We start from the raw sequence: 12,586 nt of genomic DNA, 5'->3' as shown, positions 1-12,586 counted from the left end.
CCGGCACCCGCACCGGCACCCCCCACTGGCACCCCCCCCGGTACCCACCCCCGGCACCCCCCCCCCGGTGCCCACACCAGCACCCACACCGGCACCCCCCGCTGGCACCCACACCTGCACCCAGGCACCCACACCCGCACCGGCACCCCCCACCGGCACCCCCCCACACGGGCACCCACACCTGTGCACCCACACCTGCACACCCACCGGCACCCCCCCACACCAGCACCCACACCTGCACCACCACCAGTATCCGCACCGGCACCCACCCCTGGCACCCCCACACACTGGCACCCACACCTGCACCCCCGCCAGCACCCACACTGGCACCCCCCACCGGCACCCCCCCCACCGGCACCCACACCTGCACACCCACTGGCACCAGCACCCACCCCTGGCACCCACACCTGCACCCACCACACCGGCTGCCTGTGCCCCCCACTCTACCCCTGGAGCCCTTCAGCCATGCCTGGGGGGCACAGCTTCCCCCCCCCCCATCCCTTTGGGTTCTGGGATAAAAAGGACGGGGACGGTGCGCAGGAGATGGGCTCCAGGAGGGATGTGTTTCCTCTGGGGTGGTCTCTCCAGCCGCGCTACCGCGTCACCCACCAAGCACTGACCCCCATAGGGGATTTACAGGTGGGCTGGAGAGAGGTTTGATGGTTGTAGATAGGGCACAGCCCCCCCCCCCCCCCGCAGCCTGCTGACACCGCTCCAGCCTGGCTTCATTATCGGAGGAAATAACAACTGCACACGGCTGGGAGCGGAGAATGCCCCCTCCAAAGTTTACAGCTGGCTGCGGCTGAAACCAGCTAAATGGACCATGGAGACTTGGGGAAAATCATTTAAGGAAGGGGAAAAAAATAAACCAGCCAGTTCCCTGTGTTGCTAAATATAGAGCGAGCTCTGTCAGTTTTAATAGGATGGTCATAATTGCTCCCGCCGCTTTGCCAGGCTGAGTGTGGCCTAATTGCTCGCCCATAACAATCACAAGTGTTAATACGGGGCAGTCGCGGGTTAGCGGTGCCTCGAAGCCAGGACTGCGCTGCAGCCACCAGGAAATTGTCCCGGCGCAGGCGATTAGAGGTGTTAATAGGCTGGCTTAAGGGGCCCAGGAGCAGCACCGCAAGCAGCCCAGGCATTTTTCCCTTCCTGCTGCTTGGAACAACTGTGCTGAATAGGAGCCGAACTGGATCCACAAAAACTGGATCCTATTTAGGCCAGCCTGACCATTTTCCAGCTGAGGGCTAGAGGCAGAAGCCATCATGGGGGCTTAAGTCACCTGGTGCTTCTTCAAGCTGACATCCACTCGAGCCTTCGCCAGACCGGAGCCTTTGCGGTGTAGAATAGGACAGAGGAGGCTTAGTTATTTCCAAGCGCAGGGTTTCCCTGCGGTAGGAAGGAAGAGGAGAACCTTGCCAGCATCTCTGTATAGCCAGAAGGTTGCGGAGAGGCTGGACTGTAGCTCCAGCACTGACCTGTGCGGATTCCCCTCTTGCCGAGGGTCTCTGGGCAGCTCTGCCCTCCCTCCCGTGCCCTCCCTGCCTGTGCTGCCGCTGCTTCCCAGCCCCTGGGGTTTCCTGTGCTGCCGAGCAGCTGCCTGGAGCGCCCGGGCGTGCTCAGGAAATGCTGGATGAAAGCAAGATACGCTGACCGCTGGGGCCCCTTCCCTCCACCCCCAGGCCCCGAAGAGCCGTTGCCACTGCTCTCCTCGCCCTCGCGTCGGAGGTGACGGAGCAGTGCTGCAGAAGGCGATGGAAAGAAACAACACGTTGCTGGGTGCCTTGAATTTCCCATCCTTGGAGACCCAGGGTTGTGCATCCCACTGTTAAGAGGTTTAAACGCTGCAGAGAACCTCCCAGGAGGGACGAACATCCGCATAGCAACATCCTCTCCGGTGTAAGGCTGCGCTGCTGCTCCATGGGGCAGGGCCGGGGACGAGGTGCTGCGCTGGGAGGGAGGGCTGGGGAGCGGAGGCTGCTGCCTACCTGGCTGGAAAGGTCACACAGCAGCTGCTGTTTTTGGTGCTGGTAGGAACATCGCTCTCCCAAACGTCCCTGCAGCCTGAGAGGCAGCTCGTGTCAGCCTGCCCTTCGGGCAGCACTGGGAATTCATCAGCAGTCATCGCTGGTGGCAGAAATGAGGATGAGAAGCTTCTGCGAGCGGTTGCGCTCAGATGGTGGCTTGCTCCAGGCTCTGCTCCAGGAGCCCAAGCGTTGTGCTCTGCTTTGCAGGCACGTTTCCCAGGGCTCGGCTGCGGACCACGGCAGTCACAGCACCTGAGCTGGTCGAACTGGAGATGAGAGCATGTTGCAAACCGCTTGGCATTGGTGAGAGCTTGGATTTGCAGCTGCTCGGCTGTAACTCGAAGCACTGCAGCTCTCCTGCAGAACTGGAAATGTCAGTCTCTGGCTGGGAGCACTGGTCTGCCCCTCCTGCCGGGCCAGCCGGCACAGGGCTAGCAGTTCCAGCACGCTCCCGCTGAGCATCTCCGCACACAGCCAGCACAGAGACAAGCCTCTAGTTATTAGCTGGAGCCAACGTGGCAATGGAAACAGATCCGGGCACCAGGGCAGCAAGAGCTGCCTTCCTAGTGGGTCAAAGTTAGCTACCCTTAATCAGATCTGCAGGCATCTTCCCCTCCCCAAAGAGCAGCGAAGCAGATGTACAGCCCCGTCCCCCTGTCCCCAGCAGTGTGACCAGTGGTCCTGAGCCCCCCATGGGAAAGCAAGTCGAGGCATGGATAGCCCACACAGCACAATGTTTGAAAAGACCCTGATTTGCCTATAGGTAGGTGCTGTGGCACTGAGCTGGGAGGGCATTTCACTCTTGTGAAACAGGGAAGGACATAAATGCAGTGGTGGATCCCAGCAGAGGAACACTTGTCCAGTTCTCTTAATAGAAGTGTCCAATCTCTCCCCTCTGCAAGAATAAGCATCCACTCAGTGTCCTGTTGCTCTAAGATTGTTTAATATTAAATTCACGGAGAGGGGTAGGGTTAGCACCAGCTAAAACTACCACTAAACACAGCCAGATTATTTTTCTCCCATCCAAAGGATAACACAAACTGTAACAGATCATCCCTCCTCAGTCTGTCTGCAACCTGCAAGCACCTCCACACCAGCAGCAATTCACTGCATGCCAGTTGTACTATTGCACATCACCCTAGAAGTCCCTGGAGGTGCAGCTCCGGACACAGGATCCCGCTTTGATTTCCAGACTGAACACGCTCACTAGAAGATGCGTTTAAGGCTCAGTTCTCCCCAGCAGCAGAGACTCTCGGGAAGCAGAGCGGGGGTTTTCGAGTGGGAGAAGGTGAGGTTTTGCAGTTGCTTCAGTACAGAGAGGAGGTGGCTGAGCTGTAAGGAAACGCTGTTCTCGTTTGCACTTCAAATCATTTCTTCTCGGTGGTACTCTTGCCTCCAGGCTGGTTCCCCCATCCCTCTCCACGGCCCCTGCCGGCCGTCAGCGGGCTGTGGCAAAGCCGATGCGGTTGTTGCGCCGGTCGAATTTGGTGTAGTAGTGTCCGATGAAGCTGGCGCCCAGGATCCAGAGGGGACCAGCTGGAGGTGGGATGTCCAGCCCCGAGAAAGCCACCACACAGATGTCCTCCCCATACTGGGATTGCTGCAAAGAGGAGACCCACGCCGTGATGGAGGTGCCAGGAGGGAGATACCTACTCCAGCGTGCCTGAGGAAGGGCTGTGATCCCCAGCAAAATACCCTCTGCTTGGCCTCGACGTTCCTTCCTCCAGGAAGGAGGATCCCTGCCTGTCTCTGCTCTTTTCTGCTAACCCCAAATCTCCCCGAAACCACCCAAGGAAGCAGCGACAGGTTGGTCTGGCTCATCTGGACACCTCTGCCGAACAGGAGGGTTTGGGGAAGAATAAGAAGCATCACTCTGGGGCTCATCTCAGCTGCTTTAGGGGAGCCAAGGAGGGTGCGTGATGCTGCAGAAGAGCCGCACCCCGAGATGCACTGCTCTCCCCAGCAGATACACCCAGCCTGGGGAGAGCCGCCCTCCCGCCCCTCACGGAGGGATGCAGCTTACCCGGAGGACATAGGCTGAGCCGCTGAGTGTGTATGCCTTCCCACCCAGGTGGAAGGAGATGTTGGGCAGCTGAGGGACTTGGTCGCAGTCCACCACATACTGTGGGAGGAGGAGGAGGCAGCGCTGATCTCATTTGCTGGGGCAGGGATGGGCTGGGGTACAGGCAGCCAAAGGGGCAGGTGGCAGGGACATGGAGTGGGACAAGGGTTTGCTCACCTCTCCTTCGGCCATTTCTGCTGCCCCGATGGCTTTCATCAGCACGGAGATGGGGCCAGCTGGGCCGGTGATGTAGGATGCTCCTGTGTCGATGGCCACAGAACAGCCTTCCTTGCAGAACAGGATTTCAGCCCCTATGGACACCCTGGTGTGGGAGGGGAGAGGGGTGACCCTGAGTCTCCCATGGTGACCACGGCTCGGCTCCCAGGGCCAATGTGTGCCCACGCGTGAGTGTGCCACGTGTTTGTCCAGGGAACGCTGGCCAGGCAGAGCACGTGCTTCTCCCGGTGCCTCCAGAGAACAGACTCTCCAGGGGCACTGGGAACCCTCCCTTCAAGCCTCTCGAATGTGAAAGCTAATCTTCATTATGTGTGGTTTGGTTTTTTTTAAATTAAACAAAGCAGAATTGTTTCAGTGCCTTACACTCCTGCAGGGCTAAAGGGGGTTAAACTCTTCCACTGCAGCTTCCAAGTTGAATCAGCCCACGGTGCCACCCCCTCTGCATTCCCCGGCTCAGCTCCTGGCTCCTTGCTGAGCACAGAGATGTAACTGTGCTGGAGGAACCAACCCCGCTCCCCTCCAGAGGGGAAAGCATCCACCAGTGACACCGAGTGAACACATGTCTCTGTGGACCACCTTCCCCAGCAAGCTTTTCCCAGGCCCACCCTTGCACACCCAGGCAGGTTTGCAGGATGCAGCCCGGTGCTGTGCAGAAGCACTCCCTGGCCTCACCCCTTCATGCTGATCTGCCAGTAGCCGCTCTTGCTGACGTTCAGGTAGTGGAAGTCACCGGTGTAGTAGGCTGGGTCGCTGCCTCCGAGGATTATTTCCCCCCCGGGTTTCAGGAGAGCATTCCTAGGGTGCAAAACACAGCGGAGTGATTCCCCCTCGGCTGCTGTCCCTAAAAAAACGTCGAGAAGGCACCAGCCCCGGCCATAAGGCTCTGCTGACCCGGTTAGCCGCAGCAGAGAGCAAGATGGAGCAGAAGAAACCCCAAGTTAGTTCAGAGGGGTGCAAGAGCCCGCAGGAGAGGAGATGCCACATGCTGAGGTCTCCGAGCAGGTTGGTGCTGGCTCCTGTGCAGGGCAGGCATGTGGGCAGAGCCCAGTGCGGGGCTGCTGGTGTGTGAGCTCCTACGGACCAGTGCCTGGCTGCCAGCACTGGGCAGGGCTCGCCTGGGGCTCGTAGCACGAGTGGGGTCTGCTGCCCGGCCCCAGGGTGCACGGGTGACTGTTAGTGGGTTCTGCCTGGAGAGCGCTCGTGCTTTTTGTCTTCTTACTTTGAAGCTCTGCAAAGAGAGGGATGCTCCATGAGCCTGTGGTCCGAGGGCAGCTGTGTCCCCGGGGTGCCAAGGGGAACTAAGCAGCACCCAGATGAGGCTGCAGTTGCAGCCAGCATCATTAGGCTTTGTTCGTTATTGATGGATCCACCTTTAGTTGAGGTAAAGAGTTACCATGCCTGCTTTAAGCATGTGGGTTTGGGTCTGTTTGTCACTGCACATTGCCAGGGTGCTGTACCTGGGGCCAGTGGGGAGTGCTGGGGAGGGGAGGGCAGCATTCCTGCTCTGCCAGGACAGGCTCTCCCGCTGCTTCTGCGGGTTTTGGTGCTGCTGGGAGGAGGGATGCTGGGGCACAACAGTTTGGGGCAAGAAATTAAAGGAGGTTTGGCTGCTGGTGCAGGTTTTTCTTCAATAGATTTTTTGGGGTTTTTAATTTTGCCTGTAGATGAAACACTACATCCACTCCCAGCTGTGATTGCCCCAGCTCCACTGGCAGAGCTAGTGACTTTGTGCAATCCGACAGTGACAAACGAGCAGGGAGCAGCCACTCCCAGCCTCAGCACTCCCTGCCCAGCAGCTCCAGATAAGCATCCACCTGGCTCTGCCTCTTGTGCTGCCTCATTCCACTCCAGCTCCTCCAGGCATCCTCCACATGTCCGTGCCCTCCACCCCACCCCAGGTCCTACAGCCCCAGCCATGGATCTTTCCCAATCCCAAGACACAAACCCAGTACTGCCGTGGTTGCAATATCCACGCCCTGCAAACCAAACACCTCCCCAGCCCCGAAGCCTGGTCCCTACAAGACCCACCGGCTGTAGTAGACGGAAAACACGTCCTCCTTGAGGATCTGCTGGGAGAGGATCCGGTCGAAGACGGGGGTGATGCCATCGATGGCCTGGCTGGGGTAGCCCATCCCCAGCACCCCATCAAACCTGGCAAAGATGAAGGGGAAGGCAGGCAGCGCCGTTGCCTCGGCAAAGACCTGGATGATGGGGATGTCTGACACCTGGGGAAGGGCACAAGTGTCCTTGCAGGGAGCTGGGGGGCTAGATCCCCCCCCAAATCCTCCCTACTCTTGGGTGACTGGGGATGCTCATATAGAGGAGCAGAGCCACACACACACGAGCATCTCCTTGCTGAGCCAGCAGCTCCAGGTCTGCAAATTCAGGGCACGCACTCACCATAACGATGTCCTGGCTGAGGAAGCCTTTGACGCTCCCTGTCCCGTAGCGGATAGCAAAGCCTGTGCCGTTGGCTATGTACGTCCGTGACTTGGAGGAGTCGTAGCGGCTGTGGGAAACTGGGGAGAAGGAGAAGGTGCATCAAAGGAAGCGAGGAAGGCAGCGACGGCAGGACCGGCTGCGCGTCTCTGTTCCCCAGCCTCCGTGGGATGATGAACCCACCCTGCCCCAGTGCCAGGGGATGGGACAGTAGCAAACAGCCCCCCCCATCCAAAGGTAAATCCACCCCAGTCTGCTTTGAACAGCCCTCGAGAAGGAGGGACTTGCCCACGTTTGCTGAGCTGAAGCTGGAGCTGAGGCTGGAGGGGGTCAGCCCTGACCCCAGGTCCGGCCGCGCCCCCGTACTCACCGCAGGCGCTGTAGAGGGGGGAGCACTTGTAGGATGGCACCCACAGGTTGGCCGAGCCCGTGTCGAAGACCACCTTGAAGGTCTGCGCGGGGGTACCGATGCTGATCTCGCCGAAATACTGGGTCTGGAAGAGGAATAGCACGGGGAGCATCACCGGGGGCACAGCTCAGACAGGAGACGGGGCTCATGCAGACCCGAGCCCCGACAGCAAACGCACCGTGGGGTGCAGCGGGTGCGACTTGCTGGGTGCTGGGGTGACAAACCCCCTCCGCAGGGAGACACTCACGTCCAGGTAGTTTGTGAGGAGAGTGGGAGCCGTCCCATTTCTGGGACCGACCGCGCCGCTGCGGCTGCTGTGCTTGAGCTCAGGGAAGATGTCCGACACCTTCACTCCCATCTCCTGCAGCGTCTGGCGGATGGAGGGCATCCTCCGCAGGGCGATCCTGCCGGGATGGGGAGAGGGGGCGAAGGCAGGGCTGGGGGGAGCCGGGAGAGCACCCACCAGAAGGCCACCCACCCCCCCTCCCACCCCAGCACTCCTGCTTTTGGGAAATCCAGCCGGGTGGCTCTAGATGGCAGCAGCTCCCCGCGCCGTGGGGCTGCCAGGCGGGCTCCGGTGGGTCCCTCTCCCACGGCACCACCAGACCCACACCGGCCCTGGGGAGGGTGGGGGGGATGCAGCAGGCGGGATGCACCACAGCCCACCCGGGACAGGGATCCCACGGGGGCTGCCTGCTGGAGGAGGTATCTATCGACACCGGGCAGCCACTCATGGGCTAAGCTCAGCCCCACGCTCGGCTTGTTCGTTGGCAAGCGAAGGGCTTCGTTTTGGCCTCCTCGTTTTTTTGGGAGACAGGGGTGCTGCTGACCATGTGGTGCTCAAGGAGGGGGGAGGAAGAGGAGCGAGGAAGAGCAGGCACGCCAGCGCAGAACAGAAAAGGAGGAGGAAGGGGGTTTCTCAGCACGGCCGCGGCAGGTACCGCAGGAGGAGAGTCCTTCGGTCCTCAGCACCAACCCAAGCACCCGAAACCAAGGGGACACAGCAAGACCCACAACGTTGTGGGCCACCTGCAACACGCACGCCTGCTACCTCTGCAAAGCCTGGGCTGGCGAGGGGAAGAAGCTGGCACCCCAGGTGACGGCCAAGACCACCAGACACTGCTGCACCCTCCTGCTGTGTCCCATCGGCATCTCGCTCTCCCAGGGCAGCTGCCTCCTTTGCCAGCAGCTTCGTTGCGTCCCTAAGGGGAGGATGCTTTTATAGCCTGGGTTTCTGCATCCGTGTGGGTTTCTCCTCCCCGCTGGCTGGGGGAGGGCTGGGGATCCCACAGGCAGCACTGTGGGCAGGTGGCTGGATGGTGGCCATGACAGTCCCTGCGGAGGGTGGCATGGCCAGGAGAGCCCCGTGCCCAGCGGCAGGTGGGCACAGCTGACAAGCGTGGCTGGCAAGGGGAGGTGTGAATAGCTGGGAGCCACAGACCCACGCTCCTTGTGGTTAATAGCATTGCTACCTGTCAGCAGCCGGCCATCACTAACATGATGTGTGTAGGGCACGGGCCAAATGCTTGCTGGTGTCAGTCAGGAGAGCTGGTGGGTAATGCTGATGCCGGTGGTGGTGGCTCAGGTCTAGATGGCAGTCTGGCCAAGGAGATGTCCCGGAGCTCTCTGCTAGAAAGGAATGGGGTGTTCCGCAAAGGCCCAGGGCCAGGACCAGCAAAGGGCGCTCAGTTACAGCCCCTTCGGCCACGCAGACCCCAACCGCAAATTCGCCAGAACCCACTGCCCTTATGGTGGCTGCTCTGAGCGCAGTGAGGGGGAAGACACCAGCCCCCCCCCCCCCCGCCCAGCTCCATTACATTGGTGAGGGAGCAGAGCCCAGGGCAGAGAACGGCTAAACTCATTGCAGTTGCTGCATATGATACAAGACCAAGGTACGAGCATCCACAGCCTGGCCAGGCACACTGCAGCGAGGAAGAGCAGTCTGTTCTCTGCCTTGTTCAAGCAGGGTGCAGAGGAGCCCAGCATGGCTCTGGATGCCTAAGCTGCTGTGCCCACTCTGCCCTGTGTTTTGGAAGGGGGATGCTGCTCAAAAACCCCAGCGTGGGCTGCAGAGGACTCCCTTGTATAAGGTGCATCACTGGTCCCCAGCTCACACGCGGCTGTGTTTCCGCAAGCAGTGCCCAGCCCAGGGTGGTGGGTGCCGGATCAGGCCCTGTGGCTCCAAGCCCAGGGCTTGAGCTCAGGGAACCTTGGTGGGAAATGACTGCAAAAGCAATAAAAATATTCTTGGAAGAACCTGATGACACAATTGCCCCTGCCTCGAAACCCCCAGCTATGCAACCACGCAGGCGTGCCTCCTGTTGCAGAAGGGATTTGTTTAGGGCACTGCTGTCACCCTTGTCCAGGGGACACCGGTGCTGGGAGGGGGGGAATGGAAAGAAGGACACCCCAGAAGCTACAGACAGCTTCTCCCCAGGACTGGGGCTTTACAGCCTCCTTTCCCTGGGGGATTTTGGCTGCAGTGTTTGGAGGCAGGGGAAGGCTGACCTCAGCAGGCACCGAGGCTCTGGCCCATGGGTCGCAGCCCCACTCCCCCCAGCCCTGACGTCTTTTCCCACGCCAAGCCCTGGTGCTGCGTCACTCGGGGGAGCCTCGTGCCCCAGCACAGGTTGCAGTGAGATGCAGAGGTCAGGAGGCAGCAGCCCAGCCAGAGAGTCACAGCGATGCGAGAGAGAGCTTGGCGGGCAGCCACCGGACATAAATCCCCTTCCCGGGCATCCCGCAGGCTCTGCCTGCTTTGCAGAGCCCAGTTCCCCAAAGGAGAGACCAGGGCTGTGGAGTGACTTCAAAGGAAAGGGGCCACATCAGCCGGGGCAAGGTGGTCCCAGGATGCAGGGCTGTGGGGCTCTGGTGTTTCCAGCTCCCCTTTGACCCATGGCCAAGGGGAGGCACGTCTGCAGGAGCCCTCAGGAGCATTGGATGCTCTGGGCATGGCTTTCCCCTAGGAAGGAGAGATGCACTCATCTCCCGTGGGGCAGCCGGAGCGGGATGCAGGTGGGAATGCTGAAGGGCTGCAGGTCCCCGGGGGAAAGGAAGCACCAGCTTGCTCTGGACCCAGAGGAAGACAGCCCTTCCCTGCCAAGGGCATGACACCACAGCCCCCTTGGAAGGGAAACCAAGGCATAAAGCACTTACCCAAACCCATCAGAGAACCGAGGGCTGTTGCCTTGCAGTGGCTGATGACCTGCCTCGCTGGCAGCACCAGGGCTCAAGGATGCCCCTCGGTGCAGGGCACCTTCCCCCGTGCCAGGAAAATCCCCACAAGGCTTTTTCCAGTCACGTCCACCAGCAGTGAGCAGGGATGAGCAGCTGGTGCATGGGAGCAGCGATGGAAAGACCTGACGCAGGGCTTAAAATAAGCTGCAAAGGGTGCATTTGTGCACAGGGTTGTAGGAACCAGAGGAGGGGGAAGGAGAATTGCTCCACTGGCTCGAAGGGCTGAAGCAGGAGCCCAAGGGCCAGGCTCTGCAGGGCAGCACGGGAAGGATGACCACAGGGATATCAGCCAGCTCTGGGACCACACTGATTTTCACCCCAGCCCTTCAGGAGACCCAGACCTGCAGGGAAGATTCTTTACTCTTCCCACGCAGCCTCAAAGCATCAGGCAGTTCTAACCAAAGCATCACTTAACCTGAATTTGCAAGGACTGAAGGTAACAGGCCATCAGGCAAGGCTGCAATCTCCCTGCTTGATTCGTGTACTGCTGTGGGAAACCTGCTGCAGTTTGCTGCAAAGGGCTGGAGTTTCCTACAATTACATATCCTATAAAGAGCAGCTCATCTGGAAATAACAGGGGAATGCTCTTAAGTTATTTCCCTGCCTGCTTTCAAGGAGTGAAATGATTGAGCTAAGAGTGAATTCAAGGAAAATACTTTCCAGAGAGAAACAAATGCTTTCCTGCAAGATAAATGTGTTCCTCTCTAGCATTGGGCTGAACAAGCATATTTCTTAAAATAAAATTTGAAAGATTAAGTATTTCCCTCTCTAAATGGAATCATCAGGAAGTTTTAGTTAATAGCCTTTTTTCCTGAGGGATCTTTTAAAACAGTAATAAAGGTAGATGCATTTCTGTCCTTCCCACACATTTTACACACTTTTCTAGTCCATGAGTTTGTTGCTAGTAAAAACAGATGAGGCTTGTGAGGATCCTTGTTCCAGATGACCAAGAAGCTCAAGCATAAAAGCAACTTTTGGGAAGGATTTGGAGGAGGCTCTGGATGGCACCAACACCAGGGGAATTCGGTCATTGACGTCAGCAGAGCCAGGGCTTCACCCAAAGTGTTTGCTTAAAACCAAAACTGCTCTGGCAGGGCACATTGAAATAGCAATTTACTGAACCAGAAGGAAAACATTCCCCTGCAATAAGCTTCAGACATGCAGGCTGGGGAGAGCAGCTCCAGCTTACTGCTGCCTGCTCCATCCCAGAGGCAGCTCACAGCCATTCCCTGGGTCACTTTGGAGCCTGATGGGAAGCATCCCTCACTGCCACTCAGGGATGATGCTCCATCCTGGCTCGATTTTCCCAGCAGGGTGAAGTGACAGCACCTGGGGCACATGCCCTGCTCATCCATGCTTGCTGCCCCAGGGACAAGGGCATTAAACAGTGGGAATCACTTTATCCTGCACATGATGTCTCTAGGACCGTTTGTCTTTCTTCTGGTGAAGGCCTAAAGATGAAGCTTGACCAAGAAAAGTTGCTTTACAGCCCAGGTGTGAGTTTTCAGCTGGGGCGAAGCAAAGACAGGAATCACAAATAGGCATTAGGGAGGCTGCAGCCCTCCCTTAGCTGCACAATCTCCAAGCCCATGCTTCCTCTCCCATCCCTCCTCCACAAGCAGCTGCTCAGCTCTTGCTCTGCTCCAAATCCCTCCGCTTTATCATCAAAGCCGGCCCTGATAGCAGCAGAACTGGACCCACCTTTACCTTCCTCCTGCCCACAGCCAAGCAGGTGCCAGGAAACTGCTAGCTCTTTTTTGCCTTCTCAAGACTCTTCTGCTGTAATCTGCACTCAACATAAAGGCACCCCCTCAAAACCAGCAGCAAGGGAGAGCTTCCCCTGAGCCAGACCTCCCAGGGATACAAAGCAACCCAGCTTTAGGGGGGCTGCCCTGATTTATACCCGCTGGGGAGCTCATCCTCTGTAACCCAGGGCTCAGCCTGCCTGCTGGGGCTGGGTTCTGGGTGCCCAAATGAGTTACCCCACATCAGCTGAGCAGCCAGAGCAGTTCCCAGCTCTGCTCTCACCTGCTGCAAACCCACTGCAAACCTGGGCACCGGTGCGGTACCTGCTAAGTGCCAACAGGCACAGCCACCAGCTCAATCAGGCTGTGCTTCAATCAAGAGGGAACAGGTTTAACTCAAACTCATTAATTAATTCTTGCAAGTTAAGAA

General features: G+C 58.6%; 1 protein-coding gene across 2 annotated transcripts; it reads right to left on the bottom strand.

The window, feature by feature from the left end:
* Positions 1 to 2,948: 2,948 nt before the first annotated feature.
* REN (renin) lies at positions 2,949 to 8,326 on the bottom strand. 2 transcript variants are annotated; one of them, XM_069771016.1, is made up of 10 exons: positions 8,226 to 8,326; positions 7,422 to 7,578; positions 7,136 to 7,259; positions 6,727 to 6,845; positions 6,355 to 6,551; positions 5,546 to 5,554; positions 4,999 to 5,121; positions 4,267 to 4,411; positions 4,051 to 4,149; positions 2,949 to 3,627 (listed from the first exon to the last, which is right to left on the bottom strand). In XM_069771016.1, the coding sequence occupies exons 1-10, from the start codon at positions 8,324 to 8,326 to the stop codon at positions 3,466 to 3,468; spliced, it is 1,236 nt and encodes a 411-aa protein (XP_069627117.1). In that variant the 3' UTR covers positions 2,949 to 3,465. The 2 variants fall into 2 exon arrangements, 1 of the variants encoding a protein (XP_069627117.1); XR_011322245.1 differs by lacking the exons at positions 4,051 to 4,149; positions 4,999 to 5,121; positions 5,546 to 5,554; ... (3 more) ...; positions 7,422 to 7,578; positions 8,226 to 8,326 and having other exon boundaries at positions 3,500 to 3,627; positions 4,267 to 4,664.
* Between the last annotated feature and the right edge of the window lie 4,260 nt (positions 8,327 to 12,586).

This window comes from Haliaeetus albicilla, chromosome 26 (assembly GCF_947461875.1).
Source record: "Haliaeetus albicilla chromosome 26, bHalAlb1.1, whole genome shotgun sequence".
Lineage (NCBI taxonomy): Eukaryota > Metazoa > Chordata > Aves > Accipitriformes > Accipitridae > Haliaeetus > Haliaeetus albicilla.
The sequence above is the reverse complement of the archived record's forward strand: the minus strand, read 5'-3'. Positions and strand labels throughout refer to the sequence as shown.

Bases quoted from the DNA above. Each gene is read 5' to 3' on its own strand.
- REN (XM_069771016.1), bottom strand. From the start codon at position 8,326: ATGCCGATGGGACACAGCAGGAGGGTGCAGCAGTGTCTGGTGGTCTTG. The intron at 6,846-7,135 runs GTGAGTACGGGG...CCTTCTCCCCAG, and splicing joins CCCCCTCTACAGCGCCTGCG to TTTCCCACAGCCGCTACGAC. The intron at 3,628-4,050 runs GTAAGCTGCATC...TCCTCTTTGCAG, and splicing joins GCTCAGCCTATGTCCTCCGG to CAATCCCAGTATGGGGAGGA.